General features: G+C 47.7%; 1 protein-coding gene across 1 annotated transcript in view; it reads left to right on the top strand.

Moving 5' to 3' along the window:
* Nucleotides 1-1509: 1509 nt before the first annotated feature.
* The window catches only part of NAV2 (neuron navigator 2), a 169161-nt gene continuing 156586 nt past the window's right edge, over nt 1510-14084 (top strand). The window contains exon 1 of the mRNA XM_026040221.1: nt 1510-1740. Coding sequence (XP_025896006.1) covers nt 1510-1740 — 231 coding nt within the window. The remainder of the gene's footprint in view (nt 1741-14084) is intronic.

Here is a 14084-nt window from a genome sequence, read left to right as displayed (position 1 = left end):
AAGAGCTCAGCGGCTGGGACACCCGTGTGGGATGTAATTCCAGGAGAGCTCCACTGCTTCCCTTGGCTTGCTGCTTCAGACCCATCTTCAGGCAAGAGCGCAGGTGTGCACATAGGAAGTGCCATTCGTCCAGTTACGCAGCACCCGGAGTTGCCATGAGCATTTGGAAGCCACCTTCCTCTTGGGTGGCCCATGTCACCTTTGGGTCAGCCCTGTACCCCCTGGAGCCTTCGCCGCTCCCTCGGGGCCTCGCACTTCGGCGCTGGCCGCGTAGGGGAGCGCGGCCAGCGCGGGTCTCACTGGGTCACGCCGCTCRGCGCTCATTCAAATTCCTGCTGATCCCGGCAGCGGGCGTGTTGGGGGGGGGAAGCTTTCCCGAACAAAAGCCGGGCGTGAGTCATCCGCGGGAGTTTGGATTTGAAAGTGCAGTTATTTGTGAGCGGCCCGCCCCCGCGCGCACCCTGCAACGCGGCCTGGGCGCCGGCGCTGCGGCACCGCTCGCTCGCTCGCACAGAGCCCGCTTTGTACTTTGGCACTGTCATGGAGCTGCCTGCCAGCTGAAGCCACTCCTCCCTTGCGCAGAGATTTTTTGTTCCCGATCGGAGTCGGGAGGAGCAATCCGGGCGCCGCGGCGGGTTGCGGCGCTGTCAGATTGCCCCCTTCTCCGGCTCKGCTCCGGCGAGCGCCATGTGCTAGCGGGGCGGCGCGGGGCTGGAGATGCRGCGCTGGCTGCTTTCCCTTCTCCTTGGCAGCTAAATTATTACTCTGCATTTCGGTTTTCCTCCCCGTTTTCATGACCAGCACTGGGGGCTCCAGGAAATCCCGTGACGGCTGTTTTTGTTCAACCTGCCATCAACCTGCATTGCTCCTCCCGCCGCGGCACCGTTGCCCTGCTCGCTGCTCCTCCGGCTTAAGAAGCTTGATTCCCTAAGGCTCCTATCCAAGGGCATCGCTCATTAGCACACTGAGCTACATCTGCTTCTTGGCTAAGACTGCAGAAAGACATTTTAAGCTGGAAATCCTGCCCGCTCGCTCCCTCGCGCACGCGGAAGGGGACGCGGATGCGGCAGCAGGTTCTTGTGCTGCTCCGAAAGGCTCCTCGTGCCGGAGCTGCAGTGACGAGATGATGCAGTGAGTGTCTCCCGCTTCCCCCGGCAAGGAAGAGGCAGCGAAAGGAAGGAGCCAGGTAAATAGCAGCAGCAATAGGAGAGGCAGGGGAGGAGGACAGTGGTGAAGACCTGAAAATAAGATTAGAGRAAACAGGTGGAAGGCTGACCCGGAGCTGGGAGATAGTGTAGGCTGCAAGTGTCTTTTTGCCTTTTTCCTTTTTTTTTTAATTCTAAGCTGGTGTTGAAGAACCCTGCCACAAAGCGGGGCTGCTTGAGCAGAGCAGCTTCCCGGCCGTGTCCGCTTCTCCCTCCCCACCTGCTGTTGCTGCCGTTGCTGCTGCTGACAGGAACGTGGTAGGAAAGCAGAAAGAAAATGCCAGCCATCCTGGTAGCCTCCAAGATGAAGTCGGGACTACCGAAACCCGTGCACAGCGCCGCTCCCATCCTGCACATCCCAACGGCGAGGACCAGCCCGCAGCCCTGCTACCTCAAGTTCGGCAACAAGGTGGAGGTGACCAAGCCGCTGTATTCCAGCCAGATCCCTCTCAAATCTCCCAGCGGCCAGGAGAGCGTAGGAGACGGCCTCGTGCCGAGGAAGAGCAGCTCGGGAGAGAACGGCTTCGACACGCAGGTTAGAGCGCGCCGGGGCTGCCGGGGACGGGATGAGATGCTCTGCCGCAGCCGGCGGTGGCGGGAGCCGCCAGCCTCGTGCGGAGCTTGGCGTCTCCCCACGGCTTGGGAAGCAGTTGGAAGCYGCCCTGCGTGCGGCAGAGCTGCCAGAAGCTGGTGCTGCTGTGTCAGGATAGGGAAATCTCATCTACTCCTGGTTTTCCTTTCCTTTATTTCCTTTCTGCAAGGACTAACGTCAAGGCAGCCATCCCTGCCGTGTAGATTTTAAAATCCTTGGCCTCCTAACCTACTCTGTTAAGAAAAGCCKGGTGCTGCCTGGGTGCGTTTGGCCCCGTGCCCTGGATTCAGGATGTGCTGCCCTTTCTTTGCTGCTCGCCAGGGTGGCGCGTCAGGCTGGGCTAATGTGACTGCAGCAGGTCCCCAGGGCCGGTGGCAGGGTGGTGGCAGCAGCCTCGCGTGCCCGTAAGAGAGAAACGGGCGCTGTTGCCCTTCCTCATGCTGCCTTCTGTCCCCACAATTAGGAAATGCCAGCCAAATGKCATTTGTAATGCTGGCTCTCTCCTACGTGCCTTTGTTTCTGCATGGARATTCACCTTTCTGCATAAGTGATGGTTATTCATACAGGCTTTCCCATCTGCAAATAGATTTTAACCAGAGAGATCCTGCTGTAGCAGTAGCAGGTGACAGCAGATAGGGGAGTAGCGTGTGTATGTGTGTACATACATACACATATATGTGTGTGTGTGTGTCTATATTTATATATGTGGAACAAACCACATTTGGTATATACTGATATCAAAAGGGTCTTCATGCTAATCTATTGTATTTAAAGGGGAATGGGTTTTGGCTAGAGAAATCTGGGCTAATTTTGGCTTTTGAACAACCTACTAAAAGCAGGGGGAGAAAAACGCCCAGCGTGGTCATTCCTGATACCCTCATTGCAGTGCAGGTCTCAGCAGGTGCCCRGGTGAGTTAAGGTGCCTGCCGGGGAGGTGCATTTTATTCCCTCTTTTGGGTAAATATCGTCCTTTCGTGCCGTWCTTCCTGATGCAGCCTTGGCCCCTCTGAGCATGCGATCTCCTGGGGTGTTGCTGTTCAAGGCACCGGTTTGAGGCACTGGGAGTGTTTCTGGGAGTGTTTCTCCAGGTCCGTTGCCTCGAGGGCACCGTCCTTTCCTTTTTTTCCCTCATCCCTCCCAGGGAGGAGGAGGAACGGGACGCATGGATGGATGGATGGGTGGATGGAGGGACGGACTGCTGCCAGCTGCTGCGTCAGCAACAGAAAGGTTTTTTCCTAGGAAACCTGCATTCAGATACAGAGGTGCTTGTTGACCAGGGTGAATAAACACCCTGAGGCTTCATCCTAGACATCTCACTAGGACTAAATGCCTATATAAGTATCATATATGTGTAATATAGGAGTGATCATTTGTTTCTGTGATATTTGCTCTTACGTACCAATATTGCCCTCCCTGCTTTACTGCACAGGCACCTCAGTGCCCTTGTAGGAGAGCTGAGATCCATACGTTGGACTGAYACCGACTGTTTGGGCACCTCTCTTCTGGAGAGCTGGGACCCCATGTGGATTTGCAGCCTATGGGAAGGATATAATATCCTTCTTTTCTGTGCACTGTAATGTACTGATTTATTCTGCAGAGGAGGCCACATCTCAGGCTGTATTTTGCCCCTGATTCTGACCTGGGCACTGCAACTGATATTCCTTTGCGTGCTTATTTGTAGAAATAGGGAAAAATCAAGGTATTGCACGTGGGAAATGTGATATCAGTGACAGCTTCTTGATGTTGGTGGGTAGGAGGGTATGATTTGAGGTGTGTGAAGTGGATTTCCCAGTGGCTGCAAGTGTCGTGCCTTGATGCCATGTAAGGGCAACGTGTTATTTTAAATGCTCTGCAATTTATAAAAGGCAATTTCAGGTCCTTGCAGAGGCGCTTTCCAAAGAGAGCTCGGAGGGTTTTAGCATCAGGCCCGTTGCTTAGGCTGATGAATCATGGCAGTGCCCTTTCTCTCTTACAGTCTTTGATTTATGGCCTCCATTCATTTTTCCATATTAAATTCCCTGTGTTTGGCACAGCAGAACCCTACCATTGCCCGGGTTCTTAATCGGTGCAGTTTTAGGCACCGCCAGCGCTGTGCCCGTGCTGCGAGCGCGCTGTTTTGGAAATATTTAACTTTGTTACCAGAGAAACTTCCATCAAGCAGATAGCACGATAGGGATCTCTCCCGCACAAAGCRCTATTTATTGGTTTATTTTGAAAAAGTATTTGGCGATTAAATGAGCGTGAGTTATTTGAGGCAGTCCTCGCTGCTAATGAGAAGCCCCGGGGCAGGTGGAGGTGTGAGCAGGGTGCGAGCAGGAACGGAGTAAGTGCTCCRTTACTGTGGGAGCCACCGGAGGAGATGACAGGGGATTCAATGAATGTGTGTGTTGCTGCTCTCTCATATCCTCTCGCTTCTTGACTCCTCACTCTCTGGAGACCCGGGAGAATAATTACTGCTTGTAGCTCGGTAGGGCTAGGAGAACAACGTGTCGATCTCGTCCTCTCCCCAAGTTCCACAGAGTCACTCTGATAACTATTTATTTAACTTAATCTTCAAACAGGTGTAAATACTGCCTTGACCAACCTGAAGGTTTAGCTGTCTGTAGCACTTTGGGTTTTATTGTGTGTGTGTGTGTTTGCAAATACCAAACTTAAACCTCTCTTGCTGCTTTACCCCTTTTTTCTCCTGCAGCAGACACAGAAGGCAAGCGGTCACAGAGCGGTTATCCCGTCCTCCCTCGCTTTTCTCTTTCTCTACACAAAATGAACCAATTCTTTCAACCTTTCCTCTCTGGTTTGCTGTTTATGCAGAAATACAGGAACTTGTATAACTCTTCATGCTTGGCTCTCCCCACTTTGTCCAGATCTTGCGGTAAGAGTTTGGTTCAAAACTGGGCCATCTTCTACCTCGTTAGACCCAAGTGCAGGAGTTGTCTCTTCTGTCCTACCCATCAGTTGTTGGAGSCTTTTAAAATTTATTTATTTATTTATTTACTGSTAGGAGCTGCCCTGTTCACTCACCTTCTGTTTGGGATTCCCTGTGGCCTGGTATCACTGCCTACAATAAAACCGCCTTGCTCAGATAACCCTCGTTTTGTGCTTTACGGAGAATTTTCTTTCCTTAGCCTKTTAGTTCTCTTCAAAGTACTTCTTYTCCAATTTGTGGATTCCAGACAGATCTCCCAAGTGCTTGTAGTACCCATCCAGGTTACTGACATCCCTAAATGTTGTTTAGTGGCCATTCTGTTGCCCAAGTCAATGACAATAGATATGGGTGGAGAACCTCCATTGCAGATGGGTGCAAGCCATAGGTAGGTCCAGGCTACTGAAGAAACTCCAGGAGTCCTTGAGTCAGCTGTGTGTTGCCTTGAAATACTTGAACAGCTCACAACTGGCTTATGTAATAGGTAGCTGCAGTATTTTTCCACACTTCAAATGTGGGCTGACATCAACCCCTTCTAGGGCTGCCTGTGACCTGTGATTTATTGGCTCTTGGTTAGACTTCACTGTGCCCCATTCCCATGTCATTAGCCATCCAGATGAATTATTGTAGTTTGGATATTAGCAACTGCTTYTCTATGTTTTGATTGCTTTTATCAAAAGCAGTTTCTACTTCCAAATCACTTTTTTGGTAACGTCAAGTTTCACAAGGAGAGAGATTTRAAAAAAAACACACAAATACACTGCTGAGAAATGGCACCTTCATTTCCCACCATTCTTATTTATGGTGTTATGCTTCACTGTAGGATTATGCTTCACTGTAGGACCCTCTTGCAGAAGGGTTGGAAACCAAGCAAGTCTTATTCTGCACCCAGGTTTAATGGACATGTGCATAGAGTAGCCTTGTGGTTTTGAGCGTCACTGCATAGGCTGCCTCGGTGAGAGAAGTGGGTCTCGTTACCACTGCTATTCCAGTTGTAAAAGAAAGGTAAAATGTATTGTAAAAGATAGGTAGTCAGCAATGCTGATAACCAGTGTAGAAGACGGTTGACTTGAGCTTTTGGGGAAGAAACTTAGGTCACTTTTTAGGATGTCTACAAAGGAGGCGAGTTAGACAAATGTAAGYAAAACTGTAGATTCAGGCTAGCAAAATATATAACCATCAAGTTAATTTTAAATGAGTGTTGTCTTCAGTGAGCTTGCTTATGTGATTATAGTTCTGTCCTAAAAAATTACTGTTGCTCTGAAGGAGCTAAATTCTCTGAAGGATTTTTTGACAGATATAGTAAACAATCTTGGCCTATTACGTAACCTAATCCAAATCTTCCTGCTAGTTATGATTGTGCTGATTTTGATGGTATTTTAAAAGATATGCATATTATTAAATACTGAATTGTAACAAGGTTGTTCCAAATGAARTGTTCCAGAGTACAGCTCAAGAGAACAATTCCTGAATTGCTTTTGCTGTGATTACTGAACTGTGTTTCAAGGATCCATTCAGGGTATTAAGGGTGGCCCAGGGTTTTTGCTCGGCTTTCAGCTAATTGTGGCAGTTCTTCAGTAAACAGACACTTGTTCATCCCGAAGTTCAGTACCTTCCCTGTGGAATTGCCCAAGAAGCAATCCCAAAGGTGCTTATTGTTAATCTAAGGCCACCGTTGAATTTGGTCGAGTTTTTATGGACCCTGATGAGTGTTTTTGAAACACTTGCTTCATATGACCTTCTTTTCCCTCTTTTTTTTCTGTTTATTGCTGCTTCTCTGATCTCTGCTAATTGGTAGTATCAAAGGGGCCTCCAATTTTTTAATACGCTTAAGAGCACTCCTCTGAGATAGGGATGCTGTTAGTGCCTTGTAAATGGATGGCTGCGGCATAAAGGGACTTACCAAGGTCACAAAGTCTGTGATGCTACAGAAAATTACTAGCTAGTCCCCTGGCTATCGATTATCTTTCTCCTTTGCTGCTGCTTGTTAATCAGTTCCAAATGCCTGCGCGTATGGTGGCTACATGGTCTCCTATGTCCTTGAAACTTTCAGTTTATTACTGAATTATTATGAAATTGTGCTTCTTCTGCAAAGATTTGTGCTTTTCTTTGTCCTCGTGGCAATTGTTTGCTACAAAAAATTGCTGTTGATAAAAATTATGAAAATTGTTTGCTCCTTAATTGATGCTACTTTTTAAAACTAAAGTGAAGCATAAAAAGGAGTCTGGTAAATGAAACATGAAGCAGTCTCAGTTGGTACCTGAGAAGTAGCAAAGCAGAAGGAAAACCCTCAGACCAACAGCAGCAGTGCTCTTTAAAAATTGTAATCAATAGGTGCAGTATTCAAATGACATCCTTTTTTGTTGTTGTTGTTGTTGTTTTTCTATTCAGAGAGAGACAGAAAACTCTTACTAAGATGTAAAGGGTGGGTTCAGTTTTTGGTTTTGGAAAATCATGGCTGKTTTTGGCCATTTTTCCTTTCTGTTTGAGGAACATCATCTACTTTGTCATTTCCAGATGATTTCACCTCTAGATTTCCATCGTAGTTTAGTTCRTAGAGCACCTCAATGCTTGCAGCCTACAGGTCTCCTCTTCCTACTAAACAGAAAAAATAGAGGAGAGATTTGTATTAAGAATTAATTCTGGATGAACTTCTTAAACTGGAAATCTAAAATGAATATTCCAAGCACCGTTTAAGAAGACACAATTTTAAATAAAGTGGCAGCCGAGTCTTTAATGGCAAAGACCGTCTTTTCTGTTCTTCCGTTTTTTTATTTGCTTTCTGCTTACTTAATCTTCGAGGCTAAAGGTTATACTTTTATTCTGGTGCAAATCAAGAGATGTTCTTAAAATTTAACCCACTGACTTCATTTATTTTTTCATCATGACGGAATCCCAACCAAATTCAGATTCATTCTCCTGAGAAGTTTACCTGGCTAAAAATACCCTGCTTGAATATCATTTTTAGAAACATTTATATGTGAAATATAGAAATGGCCAGATTTTATGGGTATTATTAGATATGAACTGTTGGTACATTTTGTAACAGGATGCTGCTGGTTTTCCATTCACCAAGAACTGGAATTCACTCAAACACTTGGCACTTACTTGTATGCCTCTAATTTTATCCRTAAATTATTCTTTCTCTAATGGTTTGTGGAAACATTTTGAGTTTCTTCAGTTTTGCAAAACAAGGGAATGMCAGAACTTGTAATAAATAAGCCATTTATTAAAAGAAATAGTTGTGAAAACAGGTTACTTTATTTTAAATCAGGCCGAGATCCCAAGTTTCACTTTGATCCCACTTTTGTTTTCCATCTGAAAGTATTTTTAGGTGTGTTATCCTTGGATTATTTTTCATTTTACTTTGGGGTTATTTTAGAGTTGGAAGCAATGTGTGGGAAAACAATAAACGAAAGGAAAAAATACCTCACATCTGGATTTCAAAATACTCTTTTACCAGTATTTTTGTCCCTGTGGCCCATAACAGCATCATATTTTGATAATGTTTTGTTTACCTCCATGGCACCTTTCAGTATTTTACCCTCCGTCCATGGCTCGTCTTGGGTGTTTACTTAACTTCTCCTGTTCCCAGTTCATGTGTTTGCTTTTTGCCTCTGCATCCAGGGCTAGGACAGTTGCCATATTCTCTCTGGCAAAGTCCAGAAGAGTCCATAAAACCCCTTACTCTGCCTACGCAGCCCCTGAGTATTGGCCTATYTCCTCTGCTTTCCTTTACATTAAACCAGCATTGATAATAAATATATAATACAGGAAGTCTGTGTGGGGAGTTCATGGTCAGGGCTTTGGACAGAAGACTTCTGTGAGCCGTGAAGAGCAGCAAAACCCGCTGCAGGAGTTTATCCCTAAACTACTTTTCGGCTCTGGGTGGTGAAGTTTCCCTTATTTATATATATAAGCAAATATACAGGCCAAAAGGAAAGCTTTTGGACTATATAGATCAGGGCTGCAGTGATGGGAGACGTCCTGGTATCGGTTTGGAGCGGTGGCTGAAAGAGTCTATGGCCATAGACCATCAGGACTGTGAGACATGAATTTCTGGGCAATAGCTTCATGGATTCCTTAGTGATGTTTTTGCAACCAGAAGTTTGCCTCCTGCGACTTTTCTTAGCATGGGACTGAAATTAGAAGTAATTTTACTATTGATAAGCCAAATACTACTTTCGTAAGAGAATTTGAAAAAGTCTGTAACATGTCTTTCCGTGTCTCATCTACTTTGGCTATTTATGAGATTATGGCTATTTTGAGGAAGTCTTTTCCAGTCTGTTTGTACACCTTTTAATTGTCAGGCTGTCAAGTAATTTTGATTCCTCTGGAAGATGAAACTATCAGGCGTCTTATTGAAGTTAGAGCGGACACAAAGTTTCATGCTGTACTTTTGGAGCTAAAAAATTAGCTTTAAATATATAACAGCATAAATTTGAATTTTCTCAAAAAAAAAAAAAAAAGGGAGGGGGGTTGTATTTGAGGTTAAAAGGATGGGAGTGTAGAACATATAGAATATAGAGAGTGCCAGATCTCCATGTGCAAAGATCTGTGCGCAGCTTGGCCCGTGGCCGATGGAGCCAGTGACTGAGGACTGGATCCGTCTGCTAGGGCAGATTTGATGCTCAGGACATCAAACACTCCCCAAATGTTCTGGGGACCTGTGGCTCTGCGGGGCTGCGGTTCGCTTTATGGGATACGCTGCTTTGATGGCAGACCGGTGAATCTCGACGTTGTGAAGAGGAGAAAGAGGCGTCCTTGTTTCCTTCGGGGAGCAGGGCCCAGCAGGGCCAAGCTGGGCCGCTCCTGGGCGGCGTCACGGCCATGCAGCCAAAGGGCAGGCCGCAAGGCAGGCGAGCGAGCCGCTTCTGCATGATTTAAAATGCCAGCTCGGTTTAATGTGGAGCAGCTGGTATATGCTTAACTCCTTCAGGAGAAAACTTAATACGGGCAGATCGCATTATCCAGGGCTACAGGGCATTTATTTATTTATTTTCCCCTCTCTCGCTCCATTGCTTCGCGCAGCATTTACAGAGCTCGCTCGGTAAAGGCTTTGGCTCTTTCTTCATATTTCTCTGTCTCACAGAGCTCACAAAATCATTGGATCTGCCACGTGGCGGGCACCCCTTCAGCCTCGCGAGCATCCTACCCCTTACCCTGACCTCCACCGAGAGGCCTCTAAGATGTGACATGATGAAGGCTGGTGAGATTAGCCCAGAGAGGGACAGGTGTAGAGGCCTGGATTACGTGGATTACCACATACTCAATTTCTTAGGGTTAAATTTCAAGGTTGCAAATGGATAATTCTGTGATTACRGAATTAGGAGGTGTCACTGCTGCGGGCGCTGCGCAGGCAGCCGGTGTCATCTCGGGAGGGAATGAAGAGTTGGAGGATCAAAGAATTCCTGCACGATCCTGAAATATTTAGTGCAGACTCGGTGAGAGGATGGAGTTGGATGCATGAATTCAGCTGAGGTTTCCCAGCGCTTTAAAATACTCTGTTCTGAAGAGATTTATTAGTCTCAAAAGCTATGAAMCTAGAGAAAAGCCATCATCCGTTTGCTTCTTTTTACATGTATGAGCCCTTCTACATCATATCTGAAACCGAAGCATTTTTATCACCCTTTTTAAGCCTTCCTGTTAGAAGATAACTGCCTAATTACTCAACTCTATTTAGCGTGCCGATAGGAAAGCCATGTCCCTACAACAGCAAGGCCAAGTCTCCCCTAATGAGAACGGATGATGGTCTTTTTGATCCGGAAAGCGAAACCACTAAGAAGATGATTTGCTCTCATTTTCTTCCAGGAATGTAGGCAAGATAAGTTGTCCTTCAGGATGAACTATTTTATTATTCYGTCTTCTATTGCCCCTGTGCAAGATTGCTAGCAGGCCTGCACGCTGTGGGAGATTACAGCCCTGCACTAGATAGTCAAATTATTTACGTGCTAGTGTATTCATACTGYACCCTAATCGAACATGTGGAAGTTTGTGGTGTGGAAGAGGCAAATGAGCTTGGACTTTGAGATTTGCTAATGACTGTGCTCAAAGGCTGAGAGCTATTTTGAGGAACATCTATCAGCCATTGCTTTCCGTTCATTTTTATAGTGAAGGGGTAAATGTAGGGATGATGCCCACTGTTAATATGAGGATTCTTGTCTCCTCGGGCATTCAGGCTGGACCTGCAAGGCGCAGTATCGCACAGGTTCTAACTCACTGCTCTTAGGACATCCCTAGTTGATCAACAGTTGGGAAAGCCAGTTTCACCAGCCAGGGCATGCTGCGAAAGGGCTTGATMAGAACAGCTTTTCCCCTTCAGGTAACACTTGAATCGAAGCAAGAGATGTTTTAAAATCCTTTTCCCTGCTCATTTATGGGTTTTAGGAAAACATGAGGAGATACGAGACTCATCATTATTCCTCTCTTAGGAGAAGATCCTCAACTGCCAGCAGAACAGGATGCCATTATTCTGTAATGCTGAAAATCAGTAAAGGAGAAGATAAGAATCCCAGCCCCACGTGCTCGGAGGAGTCCGTGGGCTGCCATCTGCACTGCTCCTCGYTGCCATCTGCCCGCGAGGAGAAAATCACCAACGGAGAAAACTGGAGGGTGTCCTGCAATTACCRAGCCGCGTAACCACCAGTCAGACATAAAGACCTTGTGAAACTGGTAGTGCAGCCCAAGCCTTTGATATTACCGGTCTGAAAAGGGGAGAAGGAGTAGTGGGAAAAGACAGGCCTTTGAAATTTGGAGGGGGGCTGAAAAAGGAGGTTAAATATTGCTGCGTGAGTGGCTTGATTGACCGCATGAGGAGCAGCGACGGATCTGCAGGGTGTGAATTTGTAGCATGGAGCACTGTAAACTGGGAAGTATCTGTGAAGGCAGAAATTATGCTAATCKATGCAGCTCCCATTGCTACAGCAGTTTAAAAATAGCCCCTTTCTGGAAAACTGGTGCTCCTGTGGAGCTGCGTGCAGCAGGTTTYGCGCTGGGTTCAGCCCTGCAGATTTTAGCAGATCGGGTGCAGAGCAAAACCCTGTTTCTGCAGGCTTCATCCATGAGCATCCAGGCCTCCTTTCCATTCAAGAGACCGAAAGAAACATGTTGGCCCTTGGGCTTCCAAATGTCATGGAGACATGGGTGGATCTCGTGAGTAGCTGCAGGGTTCTGCCTAGGGTTGGAGCCCCAGGAACGGGTGGGATTGTGATCGGGCCTTTGGTTCCTACGTGCCAGGTTGGGCTTTGCAGAGCTTGGCGCATGTCACTMAACTGCACAGAGCTTCGGAGGACCGTCAGGAGGTCTTTGATTTGCCTTCTGCCACTGTCCATGCTGCTTTCAGCATTTCAGCTGCAGGAATGGAGGAAGGAGGAGGGAAAAATGCCCATGTATTAATCGTGATCAAAACCCATTTTCAAGCTGTCGCATTTGAACTGAATTTGCAATGAGCGTGGGTGAAAGCGTGAAAGAACAGGCATGTCGCAGCTGCAGTCAGTGGGTAATTTCTTTTCTGAGCTCCTCTTTTCCATTTGGAAGAAGCTCGAACATATCCCCTAGCTGAAGCCAAAGCTTCAACCGGAGCTGTCTGAGCCAAATTGCAGGCAATACATAGAGAAAAGAAGGCAGTTTGGTACAAATGGTCATGGTGCAAAACGTGCGTCCGAGCAGCTGCTCCAGCGACCAAGGACTGCGCGGGGTCCTGCCTGTCCGGAGGTTCCATTTCCAGCGCTTTGCCTCGGCATGGATGAATCCTCCTCGYCTGGAGGATGGAGAGCTCGGCTTCAGAAGACTCTAAGGTGAGGAAGGGGAGCCAGGAACACTTGTCTCTTGCGCCCATCTCAGGGCAGGTGACGCCGATACCCAACCCACACAGAGCGGTTTGTCCACTTGGCCTTCATGGGCTGCTGGCTGCTGCTTGGGTCTCCGCAGGCATCTGGAACATTTGTGCGGATGCCCTTTCCCTGGAGCCGCCCGCCCGGCGCCGGAGCCGCCTCGCGCGCAACGCCGGGCTCCTGCTGCCACCCGGCGGCCGGTGCTCGCAGCGGCTCCGGGCTCTTCAACGGGCAYGGGGAGCCCTTGCCAAGCCGCACGGTGCCACGCGCTGCCCTCCCGCGAGGCAAGGGTGGAGGTTCGCAGTGCTGCGTGCACCCCTGCGAGGTAAGGGAGGAGCGGGCACGCTGCTTCTTACAGCTCCTGCTCTTCCTTTCCATGAGCTAGCAAGATACAGGCAGATATCATTCAGTGCCGAGCTCGGYATCTGCCACCTGGGGTCTTTTCAGGCTGTCCTAATTTGATCAGAATTAGTTTTATGGATTAGAGTTTCACTCTATCCCTGTTGCTTAAGAAAGCCGTGTGGAAGGGCTTCATTTTTAAGAGCATTTCTTCTAATTTCATTGCTGGAGGTGTAAATCCTAGTGGGGTCGGTGTTTTCTTGCAAGGGGCTGTGAGCTCTTTCCCACATGCCCATATTTTCGTTGTAATGAAGAGAGAGCATCGTGACCACGAGACTCAGGCCTGTGTGATGTTTGGAGGCCCGAGCCGGCTGATGACCGAACATTTCCCTCAGCACCATCCCCTCGCTCATGCCTCGCACTCCCAGGTGCACCAGGATGGGCTGCCGGGAAAACCAGGAAGCTTTGGGCTTGGGAATGCCGAATCTGCCCTTCCTCRTGTAGCTCCTCACAGGAATCCAACAGGAGGCAGCAGGAGGTCGGCCTGGGCTGGCGGCCTTTTGGACTGAACCGCGCTCTGGTTTTGCTGGCGTTGGGAGCAGCGTTAATGGGCGTCTCTGAATCGCTTCCGCACAGCCCCCTCGCTGCAGGACCAGCGCAGATGTGATTTCCGTAAGTGATTAGCCTCTTCCCTTAAAGAAATTAGTGGGTCATTATCAAATTATGACTTTTTGCTCCTAATGTAGGTGACTTAATTGCCCTTTCATTATATAGAGTTTTATTGCAATCCTTTTAGGAAGGATATAATACAGATAAATAGTAGTTGGTGGGATGGGGCGGGGGAAGAAAACAGAAAATCCCGAGCCCAGCCTCTCCTGTTCTGCAGCAGCCCCAGTCTGTAGATTGGTCCGTGGCTTCCCTGCCTCTGCAGGTGATAGGGATCCGCTGGAACAGTTGATAATACTTGGCACTGAAGTGCTTTTTTGGCACTGAAGAGCAAGCTGAACAACAGGGATATCACTCATCCCCAGGGAAAACTAACAAGGTCTTGGGCTATTTGCTCTTGTTTTTGCCATCTACTTTAGCGAGGGCTGTGATGGTAACAACAGCGAGCCTCTCTAGGTTGCTAATTAGCTCATCGGGTCGTTAAAGTCAGGTTTATGAATACTGTAGTGCATATTATTGCTCAGTTG

Source organism: Nothoprocta perdicaria, unplaced genomic scaffold (assembly GCF_003342845.1).
Source record: "Nothoprocta perdicaria isolate Ctin4 unplaced genomic scaffold, notPer1 scaffold_251, whole genome shotgun sequence".
NCBI lineage: Eukaryota > Metazoa > Chordata > Aves > Tinamiformes > Tinamidae > Nothoprocta > Nothoprocta perdicaria.
Note: the sequence above shows the minus strand (reverse complement) of the source record. Positions and strands in the feature narration are given on the sequence as shown.